The sequence below is a fragment of the Sus scrofa genome, chromosome 17 (genome assembly GCF_000003025.6).
Source record: "Sus scrofa isolate TJ Tabasco breed Duroc chromosome 17, Sscrofa11.1, whole genome shotgun sequence".
Classification (NCBI taxonomy): Eukaryota; Metazoa; Chordata; class Mammalia; order Artiodactyla; family Suidae; genus Sus; species Sus scrofa.
Window position 1 is genome coordinate 2,444,939 of NC_010459.5, and position 13,115 is coordinate 2,458,053.

At 34.7% G+C, this 13,115-nt stretch overlaps 1 protein-coding gene across 6 annotated transcripts in view; it reads right to left on the reverse strand.

The window, feature by feature from the left end:
• The window catches only part of SGCZ (sarcoglycan zeta), a 1,021,521-nt gene that overhangs the window by 416,846 nt on the left and 591,560 nt on the right, over window positions 1–13,115 (reverse strand). For all 6 annotated transcript variants that reach the window (XM_021077242.1, XM_021077240.1, XM_021077238.1 and 3 more), the window contains 1 exon segment: window positions 4,177–4,371. In XM_021077242.1, coding sequence (XP_020932901.1) covers window positions 4,177–4,371 — 195 coding nt within the window.

Here is a 13,115-nt window from a genome sequence, read left to right on the forward strand (position 1 = left end):
AGAAATATGCAGAGGATTGAACTAAAAATGTCCCGTTCCTTTTCAATCCTTAAAAACTAAGATATTCAATACTACTTCTCCCAGGGTTTCCTTTCATTCAACATTTGTCCTGCTCATCATACAAATCTCTTGAGAATTTTTTTTCCGATTTGCTCGATTAATTGATTTTTTTCAATTATTATCCACATTGGGTATTCTTGACTTCTCAGTTACAGCATTCATGCCTTTCCTTTTTTGCTTCATAAATAGCACTTATGTTTCTGTTCTTCCTTTTGCTATCTACTTAAAATAGCTAATCTGATTAAGTTGTAGCTGGATGCCACCAACTTTTACTCAGTACTCTATGACTACAATGAATACTTTCTTAGTATGTTCATTTTAAATTTTAAATACAGAGATAACTCACTTGAGCACTTGAACCAAATAAAACCAAAAAAACAAAACAAAAAACCAAAAAAAAAAAAAAAAAGAATGCTGCTTGAGCAGACATGCTGGACTAGTCTATTATATTGAATCATAAAGATAGTGTACCAACCAAACAAATGACAACAACTAGAACACGTAATTGGGTTATGCTGATATCAAGAAAATGATGTTTCAAACTCTCTCTTTTCAACTCATTCTTACATTTATCAACTCTTTTACCCAGGAAATTACTGTGTGTATCTATCCTCAGTTTTTTACCCTGTAGTATAAACTCATTTCCCTTTTCTTAATTCTATAGCTGGTTATCTCAGTAGTAGAGTGATATTACTTTCCACAGAATGATGTCACATCTACCATACAGATCATGTATTACACTGGCCATAATGATGGACTCCAAGAAGCATCATAAGACAAGTTGGCAGCTATACTTGCTATGCTGACCACATAATATTTTGATAGCAATGACATGCCCAGTTTGCTCCAGTAAAAGATGTTAACAGCCACATATTTCCATGTATTGTATGGCAATGGTTATAATGAAAGTGAAATACACTTTTTGAAGATCAGTAACATTCCCCCCAACAATTTACACACCATTTACTTCCTACTTCCTACTAGAGTATGGCAAGCAGGTTTTGCTATTCACTGCAGAGATAGATACAATCATAATGTACTATTGAAAATATAAAATTGATATTTTACTGCTCTAATGTAAGAGGATTAAAAATTATTTCACCTTTTCAAGTACTAACAAACTAATCTGAAGTGTGATATTCAGGACAGCTAAAACCTGCAACTACTTAAGTAATTTGGAATTTTTTAGTAATTATGAATCACTGCCTTGAGATAGAGAGTATGTTACCTTACAAAATTATCTTGATACAACCATTACAACTTTATCTTTACATTTATTTGAGGTACATGTAAATAGTTCGCATAGCTAAAGGAAGGATGATCTTCCATCTTAATTGTAAAGAGGTTAAACTGTGATTTAAAAATTAAAAAAGAAAGATATTCATGAAATAAAATAAATAGATAAATGCCGAAATTCCTATAGAAATGAACTTCTTTTCATTACCTCAAGGAATATGTTGACATTTAAATTTTGGTCAGCGGAGGTTCAAGTTAGATAGCTCCATAGGTGACAGAAACCTCAGAAGATCCTGAGGACAAAAGTGACTCTTTCAATTATTTTCTTTGAATGGCTTATCCAGCCTTGCCCTCAGCATGGGGCAAACTATTGGGAGGCAGATGCAGGCAGCCATGTAATTATGCATTTAAGTTGATTTTCTTAATTAAATTAAACATGCTTCAGAAAAATACATGAATTGAATCTGAAGATTCCTGTGGCCTGGTCACTGGATAGGAACAAGTCTCCCAAGATGAGAGAACTGATTGTATTTTCCATGAGTTTTAAAAGATGCCTTTTGGTCACGGAAAAAGAATGCTTGAAATGATAAGACTTGGAGAAAATTCTACTATTCTCTATGAAAAAAAATTATTTTAGAAAAGTGATGTTACAGAAGTTGCTGTCAACAACTGCTTGTTTGGCTGATAGTAAAGAAAGCATAAATAAATCTGCAGGGGAATGAGAACCTGCTATATAGCAGAGGAAAATCTACTCAATAGTTTTTAATACCCTATATGGGAAAACATAATGGGTATCAGTAGAGGTATGAATGATTCACTTTGCTGTACACCTAAAACTAACATGACATTGTAAGTCAACTCTACTTCCATAAAATTAAATTTTTAAAAAATCTGCATGGGTATATACATTGTCAATACTATTTAACACATGAACCATAAATTAAACCTAAACATGAGTAAGTGAAGGTAGGAGCAGAGCTCAAAAGAACAAAATGACTATGGGTAGAATTAGTGACATCTGTATCAAAATATTCCCAAGTTTTTGTTTGTTTATGTTTGTGGGGGAAGAGGGAAGATGAATACAGAGATGAACCAACTCCAGGGACAATGGAATCTTTCAAAAGTGTTACTAAAAGTATGCATATATATGTATGACTGGTTACTTTGCTGCGCAGCTGAAATTGGCACAGCACTGTAAATCAACTATACTTTAAATAAATAAATAAAATAGGTTACTAGAGTCTCATAAAGTTATCATTTGCCTGACAGCCCCCATATTCACCTCTAGCCACCCACAGGTTTACAGGCATTGATCAGTGACCTGAACAAGTATCCATGTCTAGGAAGCAGTTTTTTTCTCTAATCCTGTAACATACTGAATTCTCCCCCATCTTCTTTTTGTCTTTCATCTCTTCTTCTTGGATGAATACCCTTCAAAATTTGCACTGTATTGGAAAAAAATGGAACCCTAGCTCAGCTCATTTTTCTCTGTGAGCATATGCTGTTTTATCATCATTTGGACAGCTATGGTTTTTCCTTTTTGGAAGGTTAAGCCACCTGCCCTCCCAGCCTCCTTCTGCACACAACTGCAGTGCCCTACACTGTGGACAGATGCTAGGCTCATTTTTCCATTTTGAGATTCTGTTTCCAGTTAGAATTACATAATAGTGAAGTCAGAAAGAAACTTCTCTTGCTAAATCAATACACAGCATAGTATTTTTAAGAGAGCCCCAAAGAGGAAGATCAGTGAAAATAAATAGCCAGCTTTACACTTCCCCTGAGGATGCGAGTACCAAAGAATAATAGCAGTTTGGTCAGAAGGGAAAGATATTTGCTTGGATGTGAAGATATCCTGGGCTTCTTTGCCAAAGCAATGGACAGTGGTTTAAAGGCAGAGGAGAGAAATTTAAGAATTTAGCCAGTAAAAATATAATAAGCTAAACTAGACTTTGCTGAAGCAGCTAATTTTTCCCAGGCAAGACATCCTCATAGGTTTATTATACAGTCAATAAACTGAAGCATAATCACCAATGGATTATATAATTATTTTATGGATTATTAATTTTCATAAAAGTGATCTAATTTATGCTTATCTTTTATTTACCACACCATGCTCTGATAGAAGTAGATCACCAATTGATGACAATAATATACCTTGGCCCATGCAGCCCAGAGAAATTCAAGGCGTTATCAGATTGGATCATGCAGTAGATTGCATAAAAAGCAAATATAGAGAAGTAAATACTCTATGTAAAATATTTCAAAGGAGCTTGTGATTTCTAATATTAACTTTAATGTGAAATATTATCTCTTAAGAAGAGAGTCATTTATTAGATTCCCAGGTTCAGCAAGCACTGAATACAAGTTTTCTAACTTTTTTTTTTTTTTTTTTTGTCTTTTTAAGGCCACATCCACAGCGCATGGAGGTTCCCAGGCTAGGGGTGGAATCAGAGCTGTAGCTCTTGGCTTACACCACAGCTACAGCAATGCCAGATCTGAGCCACATCTGCGACCTACACCACAGCTCATGGCAACGCTGGATCCCTAACCCATTGAGGGAGGCCAAGGATCAAACCTGTGTCCTCATGGATGCTCAGGTTCGTTAACCACTGAGCCATGATGGGAACTCCAAAAGTTTTCTAACTTCTAAAAATCAGTGGGCTGTGCTGTCTCATGATCTAAATTCCCCACACTCAAATGGTAGGTAGTAATACATATCATGATTACATACTGAATGCAGTCATAAAATAACATATGACAATCTTTACAAGTTCAAGATAAACTCGTAAAGATTAAGATGAATAAATTTCAGTTAACACAAATAAAGCTATATCATCTTTGAACCAAAGGTAATAGCTGTAAAATCATGGTGGTACTTACCACAGTGAAGTTCATAACTTTCAATATCCAAATTGTCATGGCTAAGTTCACTATCATGGTAACCAACAGCAGAAGGACAAAGAAGTATAAGCACCTCTTTCGCCATCCATAAATTCCCACTGGGTAAAGGTGTGCATTTTCAGCCCTTGGCAGGTTATTCTGTTGTGTTGCTAGTATGTATTGTTCTCGTGTCATCTGGAAAAAAAAAAAAAAAGGAAAAGAAAGAAAAGACGCATTCAAAAATAAAACCCAAAGATTTTCTTTTAAATCAAAAGGTACAAGATATCTAAGAATAATAGGTAGTGAATGCTCACATAGTTATTTCTGTGTAATTAAAATCAATTAATTTGTTTAATTAAAATGAATATGTTACCCAAACTCTCCAATTATTATCATCAGTTTTGATTTTCAAGCTATCAAACTATCCATTATTTCCCTAAGATGTATCTCACTCTCAGTCAGCTTTGCCCAATCCTAAGCCTGGGTTTTGCTCTCAGAATCTGTGAAGACTCTCAGCTTGGCTTCCACTTGTCCAGAACCCAGTGACCCACCCAGCCAGGTTACTCTTGGAATAAGATCCATTTGTTCTTCAAAGTAGACAGAGGTCAACTTGTACCACAAGGTGTTTTGTGGCTTTATCTAAAAATGCAAGATATAAGTATCCACTGTACATGTTTTAATAAAATGTCAGTGTGTTTGCAAAAACTTGTGGAAAAAAATCACTTTTACTTAGAATTATATAGATGTAGCTATTTAATTAAAACTTTGTTAATTATTTATTTTAGTTCTATTTCAATGAGTTACCAGTACCAAATTCATCTCTGAAAGAACCAAAAGTATCGTTACTATCCTAGGACATAATATGATGATATCAGCAGAAGTCAGTTTTGGAAAAGAGATGATATTCTTGGTAATATATAAATTTAGGTTCTAAATAAATTCTTTCAAAGAGCAAATACATTATCTGCTGTCTGACACAACCTAAACAATATGGATAAAAATGTCAAATGAATTTTCACTGGGTATACAATTTTTAGAATAACATATTGATTACCTGAAGGATGGAAACATTAATTTTAATAAAATATAATTTTCTATGGGACAATGATTATTCAATTTTTTTCTCTTTAGGTTTTTCTCAGATTTCTTTGGTTGTGAATGTTATTAAATAATTAACACAACATGCTGTGGCTCTGGCGTTGGCCAGTGGCTACAGCTCCAATTCGACCCCCAGCCTGGGAATCTCCATATGCTGCAGGAGTGGCCCAGGAAATGGCAAAAAGACAAAATAATAATAATAATAATTAACACAACAGAAATAATGCTGATAAATTATGCCAAAGTAAAAATGACATTAATAAAGAATTGAAATTACCCAAGTAATATAAAATGTGTAACATAAAATTATTAAGTTATGGTGTTCATTGGTCCAATCCTAATTTAAATAAAACATTGGACTATATATTGAGAACTTCAAAACAATCAGTTATTTGATTTTCCCCCATTTTTGTTTTTCTTTTAGAGCTATAACTTCAATTGTATCAATGCACTGTTAAAAATTATATTTCCAATTCTTTATGAGTGATGTATATTATATTTACTATAATAAAAATAGCTTCATGTATTAAATCATAATCTTAACATCTTAGAAGAGGTAATACTCTGAGATGATCAAGAACAATTTTTTTTCATAATATAAAGAATTACCTTTTTTAATGATCATTATTATTAAGTTAATATTTAATATTTCCTTGAAACTAGCCAAAAAGCTTTAGTCCTCTATTCTGATTTGGAGGGGAGATGTGAAACTTACTAACTGCTATGAAACGTGAAGTGATATAACAGATAACATAATACCACAGGAATTTACTTTGTCTGAAGATTCTGGTGGAGGTTTTTATAGTTCTGACAACGCAGAAAACATAGGAAAAGGATAAAGGGAACTTTAGATACCACCACAAATAAAGAGAAGAGCAAGAAAGAGCCTTGTTCCTAAGAGAAGAATATGGATGTGATAGGGAAGCACAAGAATTCAGACGCCTGAATATGTCTAATTGACAAGTAGGAGATTTTCCCTGATGTAGCTGGTCTCTGAAGTCACAAGTAAAATGCTGTGACTATTCAGATCATGCATTGCCTTTAATCGCATATGGAAGCAAACTTCCTTTTCAGAATATACTATTTCCTGCAAATTCTACTTATACATGAAGGTGAGATTAACATGTCTTAGAAAAGAAATGAGAACTCAAGGCTCCAAAATAAGACATATTACAAAGAAAATGATCTTTTAGCAGCAAAACTGAAATTTTGGTAAAGCTACAGAAATTCAGTAAATACATCAAATATCTCTAACAATTAAAAAATAGCATAACCAAAGGCCAGGAAAAAAGACTGTCAAGAAAACATAAAAAATGTGTTATTTAATTAAAGTTATTTTAAAACCTCAAAAAATTGAATATTTTCTTTAAAAAAAGATGAGTTTAACATTATTAGTATATTACCATTCATCACAAAATACTTTGTGTTATGCAGTATTTGAGCTGTAGAAAGACAGCAAGGTTAGAGTTTTCTTTAAAATATTCCCTCTTTCTTAAGTCTCACAGATCTGAGTGTTTTTCAAGATCATAAATGCTTTCATAGAGGTTACGGTAGAATTGTAGCAGTAGCAAAGATAAATAACAGCATATAACTCTAAGAGATTAAGCAAACCATCCTATATTTGAAACTTCTACCTTTGCCTAAAATGTTAAATGTTGACCTGTTTTCTGAAATATTTGGATTCTCTTGGCATTATGAGAATTCCATAAATAAAATAGAAAATTTGGAGTTCCCATTGTGGCTCAGCAGGTTAAGAACCTGGTATAGGGTCCATAAGGATATAGATTCCATCCCTGGCCTCACTCTGTGGGTTAAGGATCCTGTGTTACTGCAAGCTGTGGTGTAGGCTGTGCTCAGATCCAGTGTTCCTGTAGCTGTGCTATAGACCTGCAGCTGCTGCTCTGATTAGACTCCTGGCCCTGGAACCTCCATATGCCACAGGTGCATCCCTAAAGAGAAGAAGATAGAAGGAAAGAAGAAAGAAAGAAAGAAAGAAAGAAAGAAAGAAAGAAAGAAAGAAAGAAAGGAAGGAAGGAAGGAAGGAAGGAAGGAAGGAAGGAAGGAAGGAAGGGAAAGAAAGAAAGAAAGGGAGGGAGAGAAGGAAGGAAGGAAAGAAGGAAAAGAAAAGAGAAGAAAGAAAGGGAAAAAAGAAAGGAAGAAAAGGAAAAAAAGACATAAAAAAAGAAAATTGTTCCCTTAAGTGTTTATTGTCACTCTAAAAGAATGTATCGAACAAACATACACTTGCAGAGATACTTATTTTCTCAGGACAGCTAAGAAAACTTCTTGAAAGAGAGATGATCCCAATTTCCTAAAAGAATATGTCACTGTACTGATGTGTCTTTCTGGCTTATTCGTCTCCATCTCCTCCTGAAATATAAATCCAACATTCTCTAAGCTATTGCTTTGTAATTCTTTTGTTTTTCAAAGAATACACTTCTTGGTTTACTTAATTAGGACTCCCTTCATCTTAGTTTTGCAGTTCTATTAGATACCATGTTTTGGGTCTAAAAGCATTTGTTAGAATCAAATAACCTCTAGAGCCCAGTATTTCTTAGTTAATGGCAAGCAAGTCTTCAGCCTGTTTGGATCCAGATGGTCATTAGCATTCACATTAAGACAAATGCATTTACTTCTATCCCCTTATAATTCAGGGAAGTGCTGATTTCGATCTGGACTTTGCATTTTCTTTGACAAAGACACATGCTTTCAAAATGTGAGTAAAAATTTTAGCAAGATATTATGAAGTTAAATGAAAGATGCATGGGCCAATAGACTTAGACCTTGTGAATTTTTCATTTTTTCCCAAAGGTATGAAAAATCTGGTTTTCAGAAAGGATTATTTTGTTTAGTAAATTTAATAACATAGTGTATTAATACTAGAAGAGAATAAATGAATCATTCATTAATCATTAATCACCTAACCATAGCTCATCACCAATAATCTAGCCCTAGGGAATTCTGGTAAAGTCTACTGAGCTAGATGAAATGAGAGGGAAATTAACTAGTGTACCAGAGCCATTGGTTTACTCCCCCACCTCACAGAGGGGACAACAGTACAGAAGACTAAGGCCAAGGGAATGTTATAAATATTATAATATACCTGGCACCATTATTTATTCTCATCATTATTGAGACTCTAGGCAGAAGTAGGCCTTCATTTGACAAAAATATATTTTTAGTGACCATTATGTGCAAGTAGAATTCAAGTTTGCTGCATTTATGAATTTCACATATTTAGTGAAAACACAATAAACAAATAACATAAATACATATAGGTATACATAAAAATAATACATCAAATATAATATATAATGTATGACAAATACAATGATATAAATTCAAAATATAAGCAATAAAATATTAAATAGTGATACATGCTATGAAGATACTATGCAAGGTGATATAATGGAAGGGGAGGAAAACCACTTTAAAAGTGGTGCAACAAGAACACCTTACAAAGGAAGTGACACCTAAGATGAAATTAAAATAATGAAAATCTTCTATGAAGAGAGTTAAATTAGGAGATCTTTGAAGATCTCTTTAAAGGCTTAGTTGGAGCGAGCTAAATAGAAAATGAAAAATGAGGAAGTGGAGAAAATACATAGACATTTTTTGAGGGATAGAGAAAAGCAAAGATTTAGGCTTTCAGATGAGAATGTTCAGTCTTGTGTTGGAGCATTAAATCAGGGACCAGTGTGAGTCTACCTAGAAAATGCATAAACAATGAGGTCACTTAACATGGCACCAGTAGTTGAGGTGGCAAATTTGGGATCCAGAGATGAGTTATGCATTCTCAGAGGTGTGATGGCAGTGACAGAAGATCAGCCAGTCAACTGGGCTCTATAAGGTGAGAATAACATAGACAAGTTATAATGATCATAATCCAAAGAGAATAGTTCTTGGTCTTAGATACGCTAGCATTCTGACTCACATCAGCACGTGTAAAACTGAAAGTAGCTGTGCTGAGTCTTGCAGGCACCAGACTCTAGGACTTGTGGCACCAAGACTCTCCTCCCGACAGGCCATTTCATCATAGGTTCCATTTCCACAAACTGGTTCCATTCGTATTTCAATGTGTAAGACCTAGAATGCTCATAGGTATCAGTACCGTCTTCTCCTTTCCAACCCCAAACAGACTTTCCTCTCTTTCAGCAAGGTTTTATCATTTATTTTCTAACGTGGGAGTGGAAAAAGGAGGGCAGTTGTGAATATAATTAGATGTGGCATCTTTCTTGATAGACAGGAAAGGCTAAAGAAAATTTGACCTATTTCAATATCTGTGAGAACAGAAAAAAAAAAAGAAGAGGTTAAAGGAGATTACAATGCACAAGATAATTGTTTTTAAATTGCCATCAGACAAAGATAAAAATAAAAACTATTAAAAGGATGCTCTGTTTTATGTTTTATTAGGAAAAAATATTATCTGAAAGGATGACCAAGTGACTCAGTCACAGGTTTGTACCCTCATGACCCTAAGAGGGAGGGGGTTTGAGCACCTTACAAATGGCAGTAAGAACTGACAAATAAATCTGAGTTTGACCAAGAAGAGAAAAAAAAGACTCTCAGACTTTGCCCAAAAACATGAGGACATTAGAAATTTAGTTCAAGTCCAGATTTTGAGAACCTATTACAGATTTTACCCTTAAATTGCCTATCTGATGCTAAAGCTGAAATGAACCCAATTTTATATTGCAAGTCATATAATTGATGTAATTGTTTTTAAGATAATCACATTTAACACTTTTATAATACTACTCACAACAGTCCTGGAAACAACACAGAGATGTCAGCACAGAGACTGGGAGGAACTAGCAAACTATATATTTAGCTCACTCATTTCATTCCCTCAAATTAAAATACGAACTAAGCATCTCAGTTTTGCTCAGACCTGTTCCCTGTGTTCCCTGTTATGGGAAATATGAATATAAAAGAGAAGCATGTGTCTCCTAGAAAGTAAGCTAGATAATTTGGGAAATTGCTTTTAATTTCTGATTACAGAGTTAGCACTTGGCACATTTAAGTAGAAATATGCAACGTCTTCATGACCATAAAAATTGAATCTCGGTTCCAAATCCTCTTAACTTCCTCACTGGGAGTAGCTTAGATTCCATGAGAAGTGGTGAATCATGTTGGTGTCACTGCTCATTAAGTGTTGATCATGTTAACATTGTTATTTGTTCAGACAAGGAACGGGCCAGTAAGCTAAATGCAGTCTCAGATTGATGTGCCAAGGTTGTAATCCCAGCCTAGCCATTCTATTCTGTGTGTTCTAGGGCAAATCACTTAGCTTTTCTCTGTCCCAGTTTCCTCAGCTCTCAAATGAATATTACGTTGGCTTACATAAGAGCAATATGGGAATAGAAAAGTAGGATGTTAAAGATCCCCTTTCCTTTTACATGGTAAAAACATTTAAAATCTGACCTTCAACCTCTTAGCTAGTGGCCCCCTACTTCGGTGCTACATAAGTATTTATATTGGAATGAATTTTTAAAAAGCATGATGAAAATATCATTTTAAAAACAAAATGCCTGACATGACCAAACGATAATGGTGTAAACTTTACACAGCACAAAGGCATTTTCTTTTCTCTTCACAGAAAATGAGTCTCTAAACAGCCACTAATGTTGAGAGAGATTGAAAACAATACAGTAATGTCCACTTACCATGGCAATTGCAACTTTTCCCTATCTGTGATACTTAATTCTCAAAGGCACATTCCAACATGATGGCAGTTAAAATTTGCTATTTGAGAAAAATGTCCATTTGGAATGATTTTTTTTTTCCAGTTGGTTTATGGAAAATGCTGTAGTCAGGTTTTACAGCCTGGAAAAGTAGCAGCCTTGCAACTGAATTTCAAGAATGATGAAAGATACCTCAGTTAAATGGAGTTGCCTCTTGAGATAGGAAATAGAAGAGGATTCTAGCTAAGGCAAACAGTAAAAAAGAAACTCGAATAGGCATTAAAAGGGCAACACATTCCCAGAGGAATAAAACTTTTAGAAAAATGTGAGCATTTACAGAGAAATGTTTTCGGTGACCCAGTCATCATTCTGAGTTTATTTTACATACTCTATGCACTTTAAAATTAAACACTTTTATATAAGAAATACTTTCAGTTTTTAATTGGATGAAAATTCCATCACAGTTTTTGACATGTATTGACTCACACTTAGATTTAGGTTCCTAACAGTGAAGTTAATTCTTGGACCACTTCATGTGCTACTAACAGAAAAACTTAGCCATGAAAGAGATTTTGAAGGAGGCTGGGATGTCTTTTGCACACTCAGAGGTATAGCAACAGCAAGAGATAAAACAACATAGGTTGTTGTGAGCACCATTTTACACTAAGCTTGCAAGCAGGAGAAGCCCCTTGGCAAGCATTGCTGCATACGCACAGCAGGAGAAAAAGGAAAAAATCTTTAGGGAAAAACAAATTTGCCAGAAACACAGCTGGAGAGCTTAACTGGGCAAGTGGAAATCCCATGCTATTTAAAGCAATAAGAATCAACAGGAAAACATGTTTAAAGGGCAATAGTAAGAAAGACAATTGGAGAAAGAATAAGACTTATTGGCTTTTGTTCTAATAGGAAGCAGAAAAATTCCATGAGAATAAGGAAGAGTTTGGCTTCCATAGCCTTGATAATTAGTTAGAAAGCACCACTGGTTATGAAAAATCTTGCAAACAAGTTTCAAAATACTTATTCTACTGAAAGATATTTTTCCCACTTTCACAACCTTTGTTACATTTTACTGGATTCATTCAAATTATTTATAGTATAGTCAAATTTGTTTTGTTTTGTAAAATTCTCTAATGTATAACAAGCTCTTAAAAAAATGTGTTCTGTTTTTGGTTAGCTCACTTTTAGAGATGAGGAAGAGAGGAGAGTCATTTTAATTTAGAATGTAACACTTTCAATACATTAAATAAAGACGACTATAATGATTCACATAATTAGAGTTTCGGTTGTGGTGCATCTGACTAGTATTGAGGAATCAGGTTTGATCCCTGGCCTTGCTCAGTGGATTAAGGACCCGGCATTGCCATGAGCTGTGGTGTATGTTGCAGACTCAACTTGGATCCCGAGTTGCTGTGTGTATGTGGTGTACGCCGGCAGCTGCAACTCCGATGTGACCCCTAGCCTGGGAACTTCCATGGGTGAGAAAGATCTACATAATCTTGTCAAAACAAGTTTTTATTCCCAGCCCAACTAAATTTTGATTACCTGGATGAAGAGAAAGCTACTGGGCCAATAATTAAATTTCAAATCTCTTGAATTGTTTGTTTCAGAGGGGGAAGGATAGAAGTCTCACTTTTGATATGACAAGTAAGTGGGAGAGAGAAAATGCAGACCAATTTAACATCTGATGACATGAAGCGGGGTGTGTAGAAAGAAGCCTAGATAGTTATCATGAAGTGGGGCCAGTGTGGACAGATCTCTCCATCAGTGTTGCAGAAATGGCCCCCTGAGGCTTGGGCTAGATCCTCCAGTTCTCCTGCTGTTGGATCTTAGTAGGGTCCGCAGGGGAGAATATGGGCCAGGAGAAGAGGTAGTGCTTTGTCAATCATTATTTACTAAGCTTGGCTGGGTCACCTAGATCAGGAGTATAATCTATCTTTCCAACAGATGTGAAAAATGGAAAGAGACTGATGACACTGACTTTGGTTTCATATTCCACAAATCAGGCTCCTTTCATTGCTGGTATTAGAAAACTATTAAATAAGATTAACTGGTTATTCTTCTTAGCTGAGAAGATTTGGAATGATGTATGTGTTGCATTTTTTTTTTTTTGGTTGTTTTATTGTTGTTTCTTGTTGTAACTCAGGAAGGGTAGTAGAA